The sequence below is a fragment of the Macaca thibetana genome, chromosome 7 (genome assembly GCF_024542745.1).
Source record: "Macaca thibetana thibetana isolate TM-01 chromosome 7, ASM2454274v1, whole genome shotgun sequence".
NCBI lineage: Eukaryota > Metazoa > Chordata > Mammalia > Primates > Cercopithecidae > Macaca > Macaca thibetana.
In genome coordinates this window covers 160,755,050-160,777,236 of record NC_065584.1, presented here as the reverse complement: position 1 = coordinate 160,777,236, position 22,187 = coordinate 160,755,050, and the positions used below count along the sequence as shown (strand labels likewise).

Below are 22,187 nucleotides of genomic sequence, written 5' to 3'. Positions count from 1 at the left end.
TGCATTCCTCCTTAAGGGCAATTTAGTGGCTTAAGCTATGAAATTTTCCATTTTTTTAATCTTATTTTATATCCTCTTCTATCTCTGTATCACGTTTTTCATTTCTTACAAACATTATGCAAACTCTTTATAATTTTTTTCTATTAAAAAACCAAATGACTATTTGTATTAATAAATAATACAATGAACACAAATAATGAAGCAGCTATGTACTGAGCAGCAATCCTTGGTGGACCAAGGTGCAAGCTGGCTCCTGGTAGGGAACAAAAGAGAACACTGGTTTACACAGAGCTGCGCTAGCAGCAGTGAAAATTTACAGACGTTTTATTTTTTAAAGGAGAGAAAAGGCGCTAACCACCTATAGTGTGGTGAACAGTGCCCCCTGCCCACGCAAAAGGTATATCCACATCCAATCTCCGGAACCTATGCATGTGAGCTTATTTGGAAAAAGGATCTATTTTAAATTTAATTTTTTTTTTTTTTTTTTTTTTGGTAGAGATGGGTTCTCGATATGTCAGTCAGTAAGGATCTTGAGATTAAATCATCTGGCTTATCCAGGTGGACTCTAAATCCAATGACAGTGTCCTCATAATAAAAGATATACAAAAGGAGAGACAAAGAAGAAAAGGCAGGGTGACCACAGAAGCAGAAACTGGAGCGGCAGGAAGAGAAAAAGACTCCCCTAGAGCCTCCCGAGGTAGCACTACCCCTACTGCCATCTCAGTTTCAGACTTCTGGCCTCCTGAACTGTGCAGAATAAACTTCTCATTCTATGCCACCAAATGTGGGGTACTTTGTTACAGCAGCCTAGGAAACTACTACATCACTGAAATACAGGCTTTATTCACCTCCTCCAGGGAAGCAGGTGAGAGTAAAGGCGAATTAGTGTTTGAAAGTTCCTTCCAAAGCAGGAAAATGTTAAATTCTGTGACACAGGAACTAAAAGCTGCTACCACTAGGAGGCGGCAGAGTGTAACAGAGACAGCCTACTCCCTCTGCCCACAGCTCCCAGGTTTCACTGGAGCCTCTGGGCAGCTTGTTTATAGACTATCAATTTGAATTTTTTTTTTTTTTTTTTTTAACTTTTAAGTTCAGGGATACATGTGCAGGTTTGTTACATAGGCAAACATGTGTCATGGGGGTTTGTTGTGCAGATTATTTCATCACCTCAGTAATAAGCCCATTCTCCATCAGTTATTTTTCCTGATCCTCTCCTTCCTCCCACCCTCCACCCTCTGGTAGGCCCCAGTGTCTGTTGTGCCCCTCTTTGTGTCCATGTGTTCTCATCATTTAGCTCCCACTTATAAATGAGAACGTGCAATATTTGGTTTTCTGTTTCTGTGTTAGTTTGCTAATGATAATGGCCTCCAGCTCCATCCATGTCCCTGCAAAGGACATGATCTCATTCTTTTTTATGGCTGTATAGTAGTCCATGGTGTATATGTACCACATTGTCTTTATCCAGTTTATCACTGATGGGCATTCAGGTTGATTCCATGTCTTTGCTATTGTGAATAGTGCTGCAATGAACATACATGTGCATGTGTCTTTATAATAGAATAATTTATATTCCTTTGAATATATACCCAGTAATAGGATTGCTGGGTCAAACAGTATTTCTGTCTTTAGGTCTTTGAGGAATCACCACACTGTCTTCCACAATGGCTGAACTAATTTACACTCCCACCGACAGTGTATAAGTGTTCCTTTTTTTCCACAAACTCACCAGCATCTGTTATTTTTTGACTTTTTAATAGCCATTCTGCCTAGTGTGGGATGGAATCTCATTGTGGTTTTGATTTGCATTTCTCTAATGATCAGTGATGTGGAGCTTTTTTTCATGATTGTTGGCCATATATATGTCTGCTGCCAGCATTACCAAACAGAGGTGCTTTGGGACAGGAAAATGAATCCAATACCTAACACACTTGTGTTTCCATTTGATTTGACCACATGACTTCCACCTTGACAGACCTAAGGTGGTTACCAGAGAGGACAGTTACTTAAGGAAACAAAGGGTATGCAGATGCGTGAATGACCAATTACTAACACCAAATAATGACCTATTCTGGGAAACTGCCTCTGGTCTATTTCCAATTCTCTGTACAGTAAATTACTGACTTGGACAGTAAAAAGAATACTGCTTTCATGACATCATATACCTCAAACCATTGCTAAAGGGTCTTTTTTCCCCTATAGACTAGCCCACGAAATTTTGAGAGAATATGTTTTCTTCATTAGAACAAAGTTTCAGAGTTGGGAGAGGCCTATGAGATCAAGTCTAGAGTTTTATTTTACAAACAAGGACTACCAATGCCAGAGAAGTGACTACTACCCCAGGACAATATAATGACAGACTCTACATTAAAACCCACATCTCCTGACACTCGGGGCTTTAGCTTTTAGAAACCTCATGGCTTCTAAATCTCAACCTTTCCTACTGTTTTCTAAGCTCTAGATGCTCTTTTACAATTGTCCACTGAACATCCTACCTGAATATTCTAAAGGCAACCACTGCCATTCATTTAACAAACACATACCCAATGTAAATTAAAAAAAAAAAAAAAAAAAAAAAATCTCAGGACCTCCAAACTCTTTATGCCAAAGGGAAAGTTAGTTAAGCCTAGAGGCTGAGTCAAGCGAAGCACCATCCTCTCTCCAAATTAATATTGCTACTTCACAACCCTGTGTCAGAGCATCATACATTAGCCAGACCCAACCCCTCATACACCCCCCACCACCCCACCAGGAAAGGCAAAAGGCTTTAGTCATCTCCAGATGACTGCTCCCACAAATCATTCATAAGGAAAATCTTTGCTGGCCTCAAAACCTTTAAGATGTACATCCTCCCATAACACAAGGACATGTCAATTGTAACTTTAGGTCTGCAATCTGTTCAATTCCACACTGATAATGTCCATTACAAGCTTACCTTCCCAGATGCTGCACAAAAACAAGAGATCAGTAATGTGTCCACCTACTTGAGACGTCTGCATAACTGGTTCTTCCTTTCTTCAAAAGGTTCACCTTATCTTATGTAAAATGTAGATTTACTGAGCACTAACTAAAGTCTCACAGGAACATGACCATTCACCTCACGCCTATCCTTCCCCATCCTTCCTTCTCTCCTTAAAAAACATGTATTGAAAACCTTTTCAGAGTACACGGCCACTCGTTTGTGCCTAGTGTTTTTCCCAGATACACTCTCAACCTCTGGCTCCGTAAACCTCGAATGACTGAGATTCTTGCCTCAGTCACACATTCCAGTTAACACCATCTTCTCCAGTGGTGTTCTTTCAACATCTTCTCTAGTGGGTTTGTTCTCAGCTAATGGAACACTTCCCCCTCCCAATACACAACCCTAGAAAGTAAAATCACTTTCCCCTACCCCAACTTAGAGAACAAACCCACCTTAACCAAGGCTGTCTGTCTGATAGAGCAAAAAGGCTCTGTATTTAACCAACAGACTACCTGTGCTACTGGTAAATAAGAGAGGGAAGGTACAACTCCAACTCCTTGACACTCAAAACTCAAAGGCCTAAAATATGAGGGAAGAGTAGGGAGCAATGCCAATTTTTCCTGAAAGGTTCTGGGTTGCCCCCAATTCTTTCTTTTTTTTTTTTTTTTTACAAATGAATATGATATGCTTTTAATACCAAGACATGCTTTTTTAAGAAACAAATGAACGTAATATATTATACTGCTGTTGAAAACAATAAAAGGAAAAGGTCAGTGGGTATAACCAACAAGTGTTCTATAAAGAAAGTTTCTGTTAGCATTACAGGAAAAATGGGAACTAGAAATAAAAGTAGAGGTGGAAAATTGCTCTGGAAAATTAGAGTGAAGTAAAAGGAATTTAATTAAATCAGTCTCAGGAGCAGAATTTCTGTCTTGTTCTTATTGATCAAGGAAAATGTGGCTCTCATATGGGGAGGGTACTGAGTGTCTAGAACAATGTCTGGCTGGAGTGGGCACTTGAGGTCCCCTTCTTTCCTCAGTGGATCAAATCAAACCTGCTCTGCTTATTTTTAACATTTCCCCACACTGTGGCCAAACCTTCTCATTCCATCTCCCCTAAGAGGAAGCTTTCATCATCTCAGCTTCTCACTAATCGTGTGTCATTCTAATTCTATGGCGATGTTCCTCTTTTCCAGCTCCTCTAATGGCCTGCCTTCACAACAATTAAGTTATGGAGTCTACAAGCATTCTACCAGGATAGAAATCCAAGTATAGTTAGATTGGATACATTCAAATGGCATGTCTGGTTAATTACATCTAGATATAATTCTCCAAGCTGTGAGGCTAATTTTGTCAGTTTTACATAACATTAGTAGAATATGCATCTCACATTGACAGTGCAGTAATGATTATATATATATATATATATATGCTCTTTTTTTTTTTAATTTATTTATTATTATTATACTTTAAGTTCTAGGGTACATGTGCATAACGTGCAGGTTTGTTACATATGTATACTTGTGCCATGTTGGTGTGCTGCACCCATCAACTCATCAGCACCCATCAACTCGTCATTTACATTAGGTATAACTCCCAATGCAATCCCTCCCCCCTCCCCCCTCCCCATGATAGGCCCCGGTGTGTGATGTTCCCCTTCCCGAGTCCAAGTGATCTCATTGTTCAGTTCCCACCTATGAGTGAGAACATGCGGTGTTTGGTTTTCTGTTCTTGTGATAGTTTGCTAAGAATGATGGTTTCCCGCTGCATCCATGTCCCTACAAAGGACACAAACTCATCCTTTTTTATGGCTGCATAGTATTCCATGGTGTATATGTGCCACATTTTCTTAATCCAATCTGTCACTGATGGACATTTGGGTTGATTCCAAGTCTTTGCTATTGTGAATAGTGCCGCAATAAACATACGTGTGCATGTGTCTTTATAGCAGCATAATTTATAATCCTTTGGGTATATACCCAGTAATGGGATGGCTGGGTCATATGGTACATCTAGTTCTAGATCCTTGAGGAATCGCCATACTGTTTTCCATAATGGTTGAACTAGTTTACAATCCCACCAACAGTGTAAAAGTGTTCCTATTTCTCCACATCCTCTCCAGCACCTGTTGTTTCCTGACTTTTTAATGATCGCCATTCTAACTGGTGTGAGATGGTATCTCATTGTGGTTTTGATTTGCATTTCTCTGATGGCCAGTGATGATGAGCATTTTTTCATGTGTCTGTTGGGTTGCCCCCAATTCATAGGTAAAGGATCATCAAGGACCCAATGTTCTGGGCCACCTGCCATAGAATCTGACTTCAGATTTTATTCTAGAATTTTCCAAAAGTTGATACATTAGTAGGAACTTACCACAACCATTAAACACAATTCCAGAAAAGTATTTATAAGGCACTTTAAATAGTGTAACCTCCCGGTGAACCTTTCAAGATGATAAACTGCTTATAAAATGTAACCTCAGGTAACAGAATAAATTGGCCTGCCATGTAGGATTGCCAACTATAATCAAGTTAGCTACTGCAGTTGTCCACCAAGAGATGTCTTTGGTTTTGGAATAGTATGAAACTGTTCTTTCCAGCAATAATCTTTAAGGTAAATTTAGCAAAGAATTACCCCATCCTCTTAGGAATTTTTCATCCATCAAGCCCCCACCCTCCTCCTTGGCTAAAAATCCCCACCTGTGGTTGGTGCATTTGGAGTTGAGCCTGATCTCTCTCCCCTAATGCAAAACTCCATCACAGTGGTCTCCCGAACAAAGTCTGCCTCACTGTCTTGAATAGATGTCAGCACTGCTTTTTCTTTAACACTAGCTTCCTGTCACTTCTGCTTTCTCAAGGGCTGGGCAACTTCGAAGGCAGAACAAGTTCAATCCCTTGAGTTTCAGCACTGATTCTCTCTGCTTCACACCTGGTACTGCCTATGACCCCTCAAGACTCTTTATGACGTCTTCAGTTAATTTTAAAACTTTGTCCTACTTCAAATTTTTTTGGAATCTGACAAGTCATTAAAGTCCATTTTTATCCTGCTTGGTGGCTGGCAGAATTCAAGAGGAGTAGTTAAAGGATGAAAAAGCAGGGAGCAGAAAGAACCTGAACAATCTACAAGCTAGATCACCAGATCACCAATCTCACAATGAACACTAGTACAGATCACTGTTCTAAGTATGTTATAGAAATTAACTTATTTAGGCTGGGCATGGTGGCTCACGCCTGTAATCCCAACACTTTGGGAGGCCGAGGCAGGTGGATCACCTGAGGTTGGGAGTTCAAGAACAGCCTGACCAACATGGAGAAACCCCTTCTCTACTAAAAATACAAAAAAATTAGCCGGGCATGGTTGCCCATGCTTGTAATCCCAGCTAGTCAGGAGGCTGAGGCAGGAGAATCACTTGAACCCAGGAGGCAGAGGTTGCAGTGAACAGAGATCGTGCCATTGCACTCCAGCCTGGGCAACAAGAGCGAAACTCCGTCTCAAAAACAAAAACAAAAAAACAACAACAACAACAACAAAAGAAATTAACTTATTTAATGCCTGTAACAACCTGTTACGTATTATTTTACTCCTAAAAAGTCTGTGAGGATTCAATACTGTCAAAATTCACATTTAACATGCAAATTATATCCATATTACAGAACCTAAATCAGACCAGACCAAAGTAAAATTAAATACACACCCCAGAACTGGCTGCCAGAAACAACTGTGCCTACTGAGCTACGGAAAACACAGGACACTTCCAATCCTCTCCGTCAAAGAGCAAAGGCAACTGGATTCTTCAGAACTTCCTCTCTTGATCCTACAATGTAAAAAACCAACAGGAAAGCTTTTCTAATGGGAATCTCCACAAATGAAACTGAAACCCAGAAAATCACTGTGCCCCAAAAGGCAATGTTACAGGTTTGTGCTTCACCTAGAAGAAAGTCAGAAGGATATTTGTAAAAGGAAAAGAGGGGGAGGATCCCAGGTGTGAGTCAACTGTTTGCTATACAACTAACCATCTCAAGCATTCTCAAAGGAGCAAAAAGGTTCTGACTCTCAAGCTGAAGCCCATCTTGCCAACACAGAGCAGTGCTAGGGCTGCTTTCTCAAGCTCTCCTGTCTCTGGTACAGACAGGTAGAGCCGCCAGGCACTGCTCTGAGTCTACAGACCCTTCCCTGGATTACATGAAGGTTCAGAGGAAGAAGTGCATGACCACTGCCAGGGAAGGAAGCTTCTCTCCTCTCTATTGCAGCTGGGGCTTTCAGATTGTGCTTTGGTGGCCAAAGGGTTCCAAAGATGCCTCCAGTGTAGGTGGAGGAGAATGAGCAACCTCGGTTCAAGGCCTAACATGCTCCCTTCACCCTTCAACCTAGAGGCTCTGCTTTTATCTGCTTTATTTTTATGTTGACATCCCATGTAAGACTGTACAAATGAACTGTTTAAAACAAAAGCTAAGAAATGGCTCAAGGAGAACCTTACTGAGTAGTCTCAATAAAGCTTTTGCATTAGCAGAAGGGAGGGATGTCAAAATAATATTACAGCAGTACCAACCCTGGACAATCAACAAGCACTACTGAGCCTCCTCCCCGGCCCTCCTCCTCAAATCACTGAAGCTAGTCCCTTTTGCTTCAATTATCATTAATTACCTGATGATTCCCAGATTAGTATCTTTCCTCTAGGCCATTCTCTAGAGCTCCAGTCAATATATCCATCTCAAATTCTAAACACGTCCAAAACAGAACTGATAATCTGATCCTCCAACCTGCACCTTCAAGTCTTCTTCACCTTAGTCAATGGTACTACACAGCTGCACTAGCCACAAACCCGCATGACATCGCTGCCACCTCCCTCATTCTCAACACCCAACATCTCATCAGTCACCACATCCTGTCCATTCAGCCCCAAACTTCATCTTGAATCCATCCACTTCTCTTCAACTCCACTCACCACTGCCCTGCTCCAAGCTGCCATATCCTCTTTCCTTAACCACTACAACAGTAAAATGTTTCTCCTGCATCTACTTTTTTAAAAAAATTATTTTAACTGAAAAATTTTAAAGGCATATATTTATCATGTACAACATGGTGTTCTGAAATATATACATACACTACTGAATGGCTAAATCAAGTTAATCCTGCATCCACTCTTGTACTCCAAAATGATCACCACACCATAGCAAGACTGGTATTTTCAAAAGATCTATCAAATTATGCCACTCCTGTGTTTAGAAACCTGGCTTCCTGCTGCACTTCCCTCAAATATTTTTGATCTGTGGTTAGCTGAATCCATGAATGCAGAACCCATGGATATGGAAGGCCAACTCTACCTAAAATTAGGACACAAGATAGCAAGTGAAAGAACGGAGATGGCCATTTTAAGCTGGGCAAAGCTTCAATTTCCAGAAGAAAATGATGCCTTGGAATAAGTCAAAACTGTTGACATCAAGCAGCTCAGGAAAGGACACCTATAAGAAAGTTTCACAGAGCACAATAATTCTGGGGTTGTTTTTCATTCCAGTTTTCTCATTCCTATACTTGGCACTATAATGCAAATATGATCTAACAAATACAACAATTTTATCACAAAAGGGTTTCTTCTGCTCAAGATTTTGGCTCTTTCTTATAAACTGACAAAACTAGGGTCCTGGCTTCAACCAGTGCTACATATCAGGGCCTCATCAAAGATTCCCAGGACGCTCGGGGGGACAGAGGACACAGTACTGCCCAGGGAAAAGCCATGTCACCTCTCTGGACAAAAAAGGCAGCACACGAAAGGTTTGGCCATATGACCTTTAGCAGCAACACTGAATAAAAAGCCAAAACAAGCATCTCTAATGGGGTTTGATTTTTCCCAATTTCTTCTCCCAATCCCGCTCCTCCTGTCCCAGTGTTCCTATTTCTGGTCTCTGCACCACCATCACCCCGTCTCCTAGGATCAAAACTCGAAAGTAATTACTGAGGCACCAGTTTCCCTTCTCTTTCATATCTAATCATTTGTTAATTTCCTCCAATTCATTCCCTACTCCTCATGCCCTAGTGTTATTTCTTGCCTGGACTCTAAAATGGTCTCCCGCTTCCAGTGTCTCCCCACACAGGAGGGCCATATTCACCTCTGCTCAATGACATCTGAGTAACAGTTATTTACTGTGTACAGGAACTAATCCCAGGCTCTTCAGCCTGGCCTCAATACGCCCCACCCTTTGTTCCCATGACTTCCCTGCACATAACCTTTGCTTGCAAAATGATTACTATTTCTCCGACATGCTCTGGGATTTCCTGGCTCTGTGCCTGTGTTTCTGTACTCCTTCAGTCAGTGATATTATTCATCCGTATCTCTCATATGCTTCCTGTCCTTCAAGGGCTTAAAATCCACCTGCTCCAGGAAGACTCCTTGATCCCTCCCACTGGCAGAACCCCTACAGCCATCTACCCATTCTGCTCTCACAGCACACCTCACATACTTGGGTTATGATTATACAGTCAAGCGCCACATAACACTTCGGTCAAGGACAGCCAGGCGTGGTGAAACACACAGTAAGCATATGCAACAGTGGCGCCAGAAGATTAATAGAGCTACAAAATTCCTATTGCCTAATGTGTATCACAACGCATTACTCAAATGTCTGTGGTGATGCTATTGTAAACACGCCTATTGCAGTGCCAATCATATAAAAGTATAGCACATACAATCATGTACAATGCATCATACTTGATGACAATGAATGTTACTGGCTTATGATTTACTATCCTATACTTTTTATTGTAATTTTAGAGGTTACCCCTCCTACTTATTAAAAAAAAAAAGTTAACTGTAAAACAACCTCAGGCAGGTCCTTCAGGAGGTATTCCAGAAGGAGGCACTGTTGTCATAGGAGATGACAGCTCCATGCGTATTACTGCCCCAAAGACCTTCCAGTGGGATGAGATGTGGAGGTGGAAGACAGTGAGATTGATGAGCTTGACTCTGTATAGGCCTAGGCCAATGTGTGTGTCTGTGTTTTAGTTTTTAACAAAAAGCTTAAAAAGTAAAAAAAAAAAAAAAAATTAAAGGTGGAAAACAGCTTACAGAATAAGGATATAAATGGAAATTTTTTTTGTCTAGCTAATTTATTATTAAAGAACTATTTTATTTTATTTTATTTTATTGAGAAAGAGTCTCGCTGTCGCCCAGGCTGGAGTGCAGTGGCGTGATCTTGGCTTATTACAATCTCTGCCTCCCAGGTTCAAGCGATTCTCTTGCCTTAGCCTACTAAGTAGCTGGGACTACAGGCGCATACCACTATGCTCGGCTAATTTTTGTATTTCTAGTAGAGATGGGGTTTCACCATGTTGACCAGGCTGGTCTCACATTCCTGACCTCAAGGGATCCACCTACCTCAGACCTCCCAAATGACTGGGATTATAGGCATGAGCCACTGTGCCCGGCTGAACAAAAATGTTTTAATTAATTTAATGTAGCCTAAGCGTACAGTGTTTATAAACTATATAGTAGTATACAGGGCTAGGCCTTCACATTCACTCACCACTCACTGACTCACCCCAAGCCACCTTCTAGTCTTGCAAATCCCAATCATGTTAAGTGCCCTATAGCGGTATACTGTCTTTCATACCATGTTTTACTGTACCTTTTTAATGTTTAGATATGTTCAGATGCACCAATACTTACCATTGTGTTACAACTGCCTAGAGTATTCAGTAACATGCTGTCCATGTTTGTAGTCTAGGGGTAATAGGCTACACTGTATAGCCTACATGTATAGTAGGCTGTAACATCTAGGTCTGTGTTAAGTACTATGACATTCGCACAACAACATTGCCTAAAGATGCATTTCTCAGAACTCATCCCCATCATTAAGCAACACATGACTGTACATGTATCCTTCATGCCTTTTCCCGAATGTCACTGAGACAGAATCTGCATCCAGTTATGACAGCTTTAACATGGTGAATAGATTTTTATTTATTTATTTATTTATTTATTTATTTTTGAGACAGGGTCTCACTCTGTCACCCAGGCTGCAGTAGAGTGGCGTGACTTCAGCTCATGGCAACCTCCGCCTCTTGGGCTCAAGCAATCCTCCCACCTCAGCCTCCTAAGTAGCTGGGACTACAGGTGCGTGCCACCATGCTTGGCTAGTTTTTTAGTTTTTTTCTAGAGGTGAGATCTCACTATATTGTCCAGGCTGGTCTCAAACTCCTGGGCTCAAGCGATCCTCCCACCTCAGCTTTCCAAAGTACTGAAATTACAGGCATGAGCCACCATACCCAGCCTGAATAAAATTAATGTAGGAGTTCTACATTATGAGCCAATTGAATATAGATAGTCATCTTGTCAACATCAACATATTCTTCATCTTCTTCCTTCCTTGTACTAAATTTGCTGCCATAAATCCTTCCAGAATCTGGGCTAAGTTGCCCTAGACTGGCTTACTCCAAGGCCTTCAAAATGGCACTTGATGCTTTTACAGACTGCCAGGCAACACGCAAATGGCTCTCAAACCAACATGTCTGGCCACAGCCATTCCTTTGAGTTTCAGACCTACTATTTGCTAACCACCTGACCAACTCTGAAAAAGACTTCGTTTGCTGAACTTGGTTAGCTCCAAGTCTCATTATATTACAAAATCACATAAGCTCAGCACGTAGCCACATTTGCTCCTCAAATTCATTTTGCCTTTACACTTAACAATGGGTCAGTTTTAAAGGCACTATCTGACCTTTTACCAAAGGAAGTTTGGCATCCTTAATTTAGAATAGCTTTAACATTTCTGCTAACTCTGCTATTTATATACCCTAAAAGCCTTAACTCTCTACTGCCATTAAAGTTCAGTTTCCTCATCGAAAATATTCCATTAAGAATTCTATCTGGCAAAGCTGTGGTGAAGATTAGAAGTGCTGCGCAGCACAGTACCTGGCATATAGTACCTCCACAAACACTGGCCATCGTTAATTGTCACTTCAGGCCAAGATACATGTATGCTCCTCTGGCACGCGGCTTCTGAATGAGCTAAGGACACTTAAAACCTTACTATTCCCCCCACAAACTACAAGGCCACACCACAGATGAAGGGCCTGTGTGACACACAGTAAAGCCTGCCTAGGGTAGAAGCCAACACTAGCATCTAGCTACAATCTACTGTTGCTAAGCGTTTTATGGAAGTCATTTCATTTAATCTTCACAATTCTGTGAATTCAATGTTAGTTATTTCCACTTTATAGATGAGGAAAATGGAGGCTTAGAAAAATTTTAAAACTTGCCCTAACTGGAGAGCCAGAAAGTAGCAGAACTAGAGTAGCTATAAGCCTGCAATCTTTTAAGGTTGACTACCTTCCATTTATTTTTTAACTGACAGATAAAATTGTATGTATTTATCAATGTATAACATGTTTTGAAGTGTATACACATTGTGGAAGGGTTAAATCTAATTAACATATGCATTACCTCACATAGTTACCATTTTTGTAGTAAGAACACTTAACAGTCACTCTCTTAGCATTCTTCAAGAATATAGTATATGGGCCAGGCACGGTGGCTCACACCTGTAATCCCAGAACTTTGGGAGGCTGAGGCAGGTGGATCATTGGAGGCCACGAGTTTGAGACCACCCTGGCTAACATGGTAAAACCCCGTTTCTACTAAAAAGACAAAAAAAAAAAAAAATTAGCTGGGCATGGTGGTGCAAACAGCATGTAGTCCCAGCTACTCGGGAGTCTGAGGCATAAGAATCACTTGAACCCAGGAAGTAGAGGTTGCAGTGAGCTGAGATCATGCCATTGCACTCCAGCCTGGGCAACAAAGTAAGACTCTGTCTCCAAAAAAAAAGAATATATGGTCACTGACTATAGTCTCCATGTTGTCCAACAGACCTCTAGAACTTATTCCTCCAAAATGAATTTTGTATCCTTTGACCATCATCTCCCCAAACCCCCTCCCAACCACCCCAGACCCTGGTGACTGCCATTCAACTCTATATTTCTATGAGAGCAACATTTTCAGATTCCACACATGAGTGAGATCATGTACTACTGGAGTTTCTGGGCCTGGCTTTATTTCACTTAACATCCTCCAGGTTCATCCATGCTGATGCAAATGACAGGATGTCCTTCTTTATGGCTGAAGAGCATTTCATTATGTATATATACCACATTTTCTTTATCTACTCATCAGCTAATGGACACTTAGGTTAATTCCATATCCCAGCTACTGTGAACAGTGCTGCAATAAACATGGGAGTGCAGATATCTCTTCAACATACTGATTTCATTTCTAAGTCAGCATTCTTCATAGCTACACTACCCTGTGTCACACCAGAGCTGGCTGTTGAGACTTTCCATCACCTACCTTGACCTGACCACCCTCTTCCACATTATTAAGAGGCTCCCAGCTGCTAGTCTTTGCTACTAATGCCTCTTGTTCTGTGCTTCCCCTCCCATTCACCGACTTGCAAGTTTTGTTTTGTTTTTTCACATTGTCAGGGATAGTTGTAAAAACTAGTCTCAATGTGTATACCCCCTTTTTTCCTCATCAGTAAAACAAATTTTACCTTTGGTGCTACACAATTTTTTACTCCTCCTGGTTTAAGTCCCATTTCAAATAACAGAGGTTTATCTCTACAGGCTGGCTGATCTATGCAAAAATGAGGTGTTACCACTGAATAGCTTTTATGCCAACAGCTATTTTAATGAATTAAGTGAATTCAATCAATTCATTTGCAGATATAGATAAAAGGCTTTAATGCTGCCTTCCTTGAGTAACTTGTTAGTTGTTGGTTATATTAAGTTAAGCTTTCCCATCTAAGCTTAGACATTAAGCCAACCCTTTACCTCTTCAAATTCACTTCAGGGCTCCATCCACACTACCTGTGGGATGTTTCCCAGCATACCCCTTGCTTGATAGACTTGCCTTAACTCATACCTTTCCTAACACTCATCAGGGTCACTTTAGTTGTTCCCATCTTTCTAATTAGTTCACAAAGAACTAACCTGCATCTTCTAAAAACTTCTAAAACGCTTGTTACTAGAATAAAAAAAAAATAGGTTAACAAAATACAAATAGAGCAAAATGAAATAAACTATTAGAGCAAGAATTCCTTAAAATTCAGAATTAAATACAAACAAGTTTATCATCAACAGAGTATTTATGAAAAAAGTTTCATCTCTGGGTCTCTTGGGCTTTAATGCAAATAAAATAATTTAAAAAGTAAATCAATTCTACCAAACGTGTATCATACTGGCCTCTGTGAATCATCTGTTTGAATTAGCCACAGCTCCAGTAACAGTTGTACTTAATTCAGATTCTCCCAAAGGAACCTAATATCCACCAACCAGCCAGAATTACAAAGAAATCAAAATTAATCAATAAAATGAGCAGTTAATGATAAATAAAAGTAACTTACCTACTTCAGTGAGCTGATGTCTTTCTAATGTTAAATTCTTTGGATCCTTAATAAAATGAAAGGGTTGTATTTTTATTCCTTCAATTTGAGGGAATAATAAAGCAAAACCAGATTCTCCAATTTCTATTTCCTGAGGTCGATTGCTACCTGATCCCATTGGAGTCACTAGAGAAAAAGTTAAACAGTTTCATCAATACATTCAGTAAAAACTAGATAACCACAGTCTAGGTCACTAAGATAATCATCAAGCTAACAAGCCACTATCTGAGTAAAAGTTTTTCAGCTTTGACAGTTTTAGGGTGTAGTGTCATGATGTTTGCAATTTAACTTTCAAATGGTTCAGAAAGAAATTTTGTATAAGCAAAGTGAGAAAACACAAATGTTGCAAAATTTTTTCAACTGCTAAACTAGATAAAGGGTATATGGGTATTTATCATGCTATTCTATTATTCTTTCAACTTTTCCATACTTTTCAAAATAAAAAGTTAGGGGAGTAGTAAATACACTTTCACAGCAATTCCAATTTTTAAAAGTTTACCCTAAAAATATTTGACAATTATATAAAGTATATATATACCCAAGTATTTTATCACATAATTTCAAATAGGAAATAAACAGAAAAAACCTGAATGTCCCACACTGGTATTGAGATTAAAAGTTACACTGGTATCATAGAATATAGCCATTAAAATGATGACAAATGTATATTTATAGACATAGAAATATGTTTGTAATATACTCTGAATTTTACAGGTAGATATTACAGATTGAACTGTGTCATCCCCCTCCCTACTGCCTACCCCAAATTCATGTTGAAGCCCTAACCCCCCATGTGACTATATTTGGAGATAAGGCCTTTAAAGAGATAGTTAAGATTAAATGAGGTAGGCCAGGCGCGGTGGCTCAAGCCTGTAATCCCAGCACTTTGGGAGGCCGAGACGGGCGGATCACGAGGTCAGGAGATCGACACCATCCTGGCTAACACGGTGAAACCCCATCTCTACTAAAAAATACAAAAAACTAGCCGGGCGAGGTGGCGGGCACCTGTAGTCCCAGCTACTCAGGAGGCTGAGGCAGGAGAATGGCGTAAACCCGGGAGGCGGAGCTTGCAGTGAGCTGAGATCCGGCCACTGCACTCCAGCCTGGGCCACAGAGCGAGACTCCGTCTCAAAAAAAAAAAAAAAAATTAAATGAGGTCATAAGGGTAGGGCCCTAATCCAAAAGAGGAAGAGACACCAGGCATGCTTATGTACAAAGAAAAGGCCACATGAGAACACAGTGAGAAAACAGCTGTAAGCAAGCTTCAGAAAGGCCATCCCCAATCTTGGACATCTAGCCTCCCAAACTGTGAGAAAATAAGCTTCCGTTGTTTAAGCCACCCAGTCTGTGGTATTTTGTTATGGTAGCCCTAGCAGACTAACACAGTAGGTTACAAGTCTACAGAAAATTTTATTCTGGTTTTTTATATTTACATACATATATAAATAAAGGTTAACATCATAAGAGTGGTTAACTCTGTGGTGCTTAAAGGTGCTTAATTGTTTTGCTTTTGCTTACCTGAATCTTCTAATTTTTCTTCTTCTAAAAATAAATATTATTAGCATAAAAAAAACAACTTTTTTTTTTTTTTTGAGACAGAGTCTCACTCTGTCACCCAGGCTGGAGTGAAGTGGTGCAAACTCTGCCTCTCGGTTTCCAACAATTCTCCTGCCTCAGCCTCCCAAGTAGCTGGAATTACAGGCATGAGCCAACCATGCCCAGCTAATTTACCTTCTTTTTTTTTTTTTTGAGACAGAGTCTTGCTCTATCACCCAGGCTGGACTGCAATGGCATGATCTTGGCTCACTGCAACCTCTGCCTCCTGGGCTCAAGCAATTCTCCCGCTTCAGCTTCCTGAGCAGCTGGGATTACAGGTGCCTGCTACCATGCCCGGCTAATTTTTGTATTTTTAGTAGAGATGGGGTTTCACCATGTTGGCCAGGCTGGTCTTGAACTCCTGATCTCATGATCCACCCAACTTGGCCTCCCAAAGTGCTGTGACTACAGATGTGAGCCACTGTGCCTGGTCAATTTTTACATTTTTTAGTAGAGATGGGGTTTTGCCATGTTGGCCAGGCTGGTCTCCAACTCCTGACTTCAAGTGATCCGCCAGCCTCGGCCTCCTAAAGTGCTGGGATTACAGGAATGAGCTACCATGCCCAGCCAAAAAGAAATAAGTTCTTTTTTTAAAAAAATGTTAAGCCCTTTAGAAACCAAAGCTAGAGCAACTGAACAAATAATATTCATTTGTAAACACATGAAATTCTTCTTACCTCACGGTACAAGACTCAAATTCAGATCAAAACTCTTTCAGTGAAGATTAAAAATGACAATTCTCAGTACAGTACTACTGAGTTAGAACTAAAAAACGTAACAGTGGCCAGGTGTGGTGGCTCACACCTGTAATCCCAGCACTTTGGGAGGCTGAGGTGGTGGATCATCTGAGGTTAAGAGTTTGAGACTAGCCTGGCCAACATGGTGAAACCCGGTTTCTACTAAAAATACAAAAAATAGCCAGGCGTGGTGGTGGTGGGCGCCTGTGATCCCAGCTACTTGGGAGGCTGAGGCAGGAGAATTGCTTGAATCTAAGGGGCAGAGGTTGCAGTGAGTGGAGATTACGCCATTGCACTCCAGACTGGGCGACAAGAGTAAAACTCCATCTAAAAAAAAAATAACAATAAATACATGACAGCTAACATTTACTTACTGCTTTCTGTGTTATCTCTATGCTTTACAAGTGTCAACTCATTTAATTCTCACAACCCTCCAAGGAAGGTACTATTGTCATCATCCCCACTTCCTTGATGAGGATAGTGAAGCCCCGTGAAGTTAGGTAACTTGCTCAAAGTCATACGATACTAAGCAGTACAGCTGGCATTCCAATCCAGGTATCTAACCACTGCACCATTACTGCCTCAAAAGAATCTCTCCTCCCCCAATTAACTACAGAAAAGAATAAAAAATAATAAAAATAATAAAAATCAGCAAAAATTCACCAGCAGCAATCAAGCACGGAAAGGGGCACAGCCTCAGGCTATAAATGTCAAAGAGTGGTACCAAAGCAGAGAAACAGAAATTTCCTAACAAGGCCCATCTTTGCTCCTAATCCCAGTCCCATCTCACCCCTACCCACCAGAAACAATACTGCTTGAACTGACAAAACTCTGAAAATGCCCACAAATACTTCCTAATTTGGAGGGAGGCAGAATGAGATCTTTCCCCTCTTATGAATGACTACTGGATATGCATTATACAGGTAGCCTTGAGATGAGAAATACCACAATAACTTAATAAACATTAATATAAGGCAAATATAAAGCCATGGTAAATATGACTGACTTTATTGTATTTTAGATGTCCAGAAACAGAAATGTGGTTCCAAGCTAAAAATAATTCACCAATCCAAAGGACCCCACATTAATGCAAGGAGGAAATCATCAAGTTGCTAATTTTTCTCACCTACAATTCCTGGGGTCACAATCCCAAGGACCTGGCATTGTTTGGGGAATAGCTTCTCAAGGGCAAGTGCTGTTTCCATACTAGTTCTTTTCCTTGCTGTAAAAATACAGTAGCAAAATGATTAAATATCATCCATTTAAAGTCAAATCTGACAATGAAAAAGTAAAAAAGCAAATACTGGAAATATTTAGGTCACCTGACACGAGAATGCTCTAAATAAAGGTCTAAAAGCATTGATTAAAACAAACACTTTACCTGTTTTGGTCCTGGCTTTTAAATTCTAAATCTGATCTTTTGCACCACTAGTCTGCCTTTCCTCTCTGTTCATATAATGCTTTTGCCCCAGTGATGTCAAATTTAGCAGTAACAGCTGAATTTTAGACTTGCTACTGTACCTTTCTGTTCAGCTGATATTGCAGTATAACTACTATTTGCATCAACAGTTAACTGGATTCAAATTAGACAATAAGAATCCATTATCTAAGTCTAACTTGGGGCCTATGTATGCCCATCTTGAATACCTATTCTGCCTTTTCCCTCAGCCAGCCAAAAATGCACCATTTCTCTACATAACTTTGGTAAATGGGACCTCATGTTCCAATATAGTAAAAGGCCTGAATAGCCAAAGTCATACAACCTGTTTTAATAATAAAAAGTGCCTGGAGAATTAAAGCATCTCAAATTGAGAAAAACACCTTTCTAATGAATTTGTTTCAATTACACTACAAGGTTTAGAAATCAATCTGAAGCAGAAAGGGTTCCTCAAGGTTCAAAGATAGATACATTCATGCATACTACAGGTGGCAGTCCCACAGCCTCAGAAAGTCGATTAAGTCTCAGGACAAGTACAATATTGAACTCCAAACAGAAGGCACATGATGAAAAAAAACAGAAACAAAAGCTTTTCTTTTGATATTTACCTCTCTTATGGCCACGACACTCTTCCAGACTAATGAAAGTTTCTGAATCAGCCATGTAAAGAACTGTATGTGGTAAGATGCGAACATTCTGCAAAAAAAAAAAAAAAAAAAATTAGAATTGGATCCCATGAATCCATGAGTGCTTCTGCATAGTCCCTTAAAGTATCACCCAGTCCACAGTGCAATGAAATTAGAACTCAGGATTAAAAAACTCACTCAAAACCGCACAATTACATGGAAACTGAACAACCTGCTCCTGAATGACTACTGGCCAAATAACAAAATGAAGGCAGAGATAAAGATGTTCTTTGAAACCAATGAGAACAAAGACACAATGTACCATAATCTCTGGGACACAGCTAAAGCAGTGTTTAGAGGGAAATTTATAGCACTAAATGCCCACAGGAGAAAGCGGGAAAGATCTAAAATCAACAACCTAACATCATAATTAAAAGAACTAAAGAAGCAAGAGCAAACAAATTCAAAAGCTAGCAGAAGGCAAGAAACAACTAAGATCAGAGCAGAACTGAAGGAGATAGAAACATGAAAAATCCTTCAAAAACTCAATGAATCCAGGAGCTGGTTTCCTGAAAAGACTAACAAAATAGACAGACCGCTAGCCAGACTAATAAAGAGAGAAGAATCAAATACACACAATAAAAAATGATAAAGGGGATATCACCACTGATCCCACAGAAATACAAACTGTCATCAGAGAATACTATAAACACCTATATGCAAGTAAACTAGAAAATCTAGAAGAAATGGATAAATTCCTGGACACATACCCTCTCCCAAGACTAAATCAGGAAGAAGTCGAATCTCTGAATAGACCAATAACAAGTTCTGAAATTAAGGCAGTAATAGCCTACCAAGCAAAAAAAGCCCAGGACCAGACGAATTCACAGCCAAATTCTATCAAAGGTACGAAGAGGAACTGATACCATTCCTTCTGAAACTATTCCAAACAATGGAAAAAGAGGGACGCCTCCCTAACTCATTTTTTGAGGCCAGCATCATCCTGATACCAAAACCTGGCAGAAACACAACAAAAAAAGAAAATTTCAGGCCAATATCCCTGATGAATATCGATGTGAAAATCCTCAGTAAAATACTGGCAAACCGAATCAAGCAGCACATCAAAAAGCTTATCCACCACGATCAAGTCAGCTTCATCCCTGGGATGCAAGGCTGGTTCAACATATGCAAATCAATACACGTAATCCATAACATAAACAGAACCGATGACAAAAACCATGATTATCTCAACAGATGCACAAAAGGCCTCTGATAAAATTCAACACCACTTCATGCTAAAAACTCTCAATAAACTAGGTATTGATGTAACGTATCTCAAAATAGTAAGAGCTATTTATGACAAACCCACAGGCAATATCATACTGGATGGTCAAAAGCTGGAAGCATTCCCTTTGAAAACCCGCAGAAGACGAGGATGCCCTCTCTCACCACTCGTATTCAACAGAGTATTGGAAGTTCTGGCCAGGGCAATCAAGCAAGAGAAAGAAATAAAGGGTATTCATATAGGAAGAGAGGAAGTCAAATTGTCTCTGTTTGCATATGACATGACTGTATATTTAGAAAACCCAGTCATCTCAGTCCAAAATCTCCTTAAGCTGATAAGCAACTTCGGCAAAGTCTCAGGATACAAAATCAATGTGCAAAAATCACAAGCATTCCTACACACGAATAACAGACAGCCAAATCATGAGTGAACTCACATTCACAACTGCTACAAAGAGAATAAAATACCTAGGAATACAACTTACAAGGAATGTGAAGGACCTCTTCAAGGAGAACTACAAACCACTGCTCAAGGAAGTAAGAGAAGACACAAACAAATGGAAAAACATCCCATGCTCGTGGATAGAAAGAATCAATATTATGAAAATGGCCATACTGCCCAAAATAATTTAGAGATTCAATGCTATCCCCATCAAGCTACCACTGACTTTCTTCACAGAATTAGAAAAAACTACTTTAAATTTCATATGGAATCAATAAAGAGCCCGTATAGCCAGGACAATCCTAACCAAAAAGAACAAAGCTGAAGGCATCATACTACCTGACTTCAAACTATACTATAAGACTACAGTAACCAAAACAGCATGGTACTGGTACCAAAACAGATATACAGACCAATGGAACAGAATAGAGGCCTCAGAAATAACACTACACATTTACAACCATCTGATATCTGACAAACCTGACAAAAACAAGCAACAGGAAAAGGATTAACTATTTAATAAATGGTGTTGGGAAAACTGGCTAGCCATATGCAGAAAACTAAAACTGGACCCCTTCGGTACACCTTATACAAAAATTAACTCAAGATGGATTAAAGACTTAAGTGTAAGACCTAAAACCATAAAATCCCTAGAAGAAAATCTAGGCAATACCATTCAGGACACAAGCATGGGCAAAGACTTCATGACTAAAACACCAAAAGCAATGGCAACAAAAGCCAAATTTGAGAAATGGGATCTAATTAAACTAAAGAGCTTCTACACAGCCAAAGAAACTATCATCAGAGTGAACAAGCAACCTACAGAATGGGAGAAAATTTTTGCAATCTATCCATCTGACAAAGGGCTAATATCCAGAATCTACAAGGAACTTAAACAAATTTACAGGAAAAAAACCACCACCATCAAAAAGTGGGCAAGGTATATGAACACACACTTCTCAAAAGAAGACATTTATGCGGCCAACAAACATATGAAAAAAGGCTCATCATCACTGGTCATTAGGGAAATGCAAATCAAAACTAAAATGAGATACCATCTCACACCAGTTAGGGTGGCGATCATTAAAAAGTCAGGAAACAACAGATGCTGGAGAGGATGTGGAGAAATAGGAACACTTTTACACAGCTGGTGGCAGTGTAAATTAGTTCAACCACTGTGGAAGACACTGTGATGATTCCTCAAGGATCTAGAAAGAGAAATACCATTTGACCCAGCAATCCCATTACTGGGTATATACCCAAAGGATTATAAATCATTCTACTATAAAGACATGTGCATATGCATGTTTACTGCAGCACTGTTCACAACAGCAAAGACTTGAAACCAACCCAAATGCCCATCAATGATAGACTGGATGAAGAAAACGTGGCACATATGCACCATGGAATACTATGCAGCCATAAAAAAGGATAAGTTCACATCCTTTGCAGGGATATGAATGAAGCTGGAAACCATCATTCTCAGCAAACTAACATAGGAACAGAAAACCAAATGCCGCATGTTCTCATTCATAAGTGGGAGTTGAACAATGAGAACATGTGGACACAGGGAGGGGAACATCACACACCAGGGCCTGTCGGGGAGTGGGGGGTTATGGGAGGGATAGCATTAGGAGAAATACCTAATGTAGATGACAGGTTGATGGGTGCAGC

At 40.0% G+C, this 22,187-nt stretch overlaps 1 protein-coding gene across 1 annotated transcript in view; it reads right to left on the bottom strand.

The window, feature by feature from the left end:
- FBXO22 (F-box protein 22) overlaps positions 1 to 22,187 on the bottom strand; it is a 278,566-nt gene that overhangs the window by 3,347 nt on the left and 253,032 nt on the right. The window contains exons 4-6 of the mRNA XM_050799880.1: positions 18,770 to 18,857; positions 17,850 to 17,945; positions 14,352 to 14,516 (exon numbers count right to left, since the gene is read on the bottom strand). Coding sequence (XP_050655837.1) covers positions 14,352 to 14,516; positions 17,850 to 17,945; positions 18,770 to 18,857 — 349 coding nt within the window. The remainder of the gene's footprint in view (positions 1 to 14,351; positions 14,517 to 17,849; positions 17,946 to 18,769; positions 18,858 to 22,187) is intronic.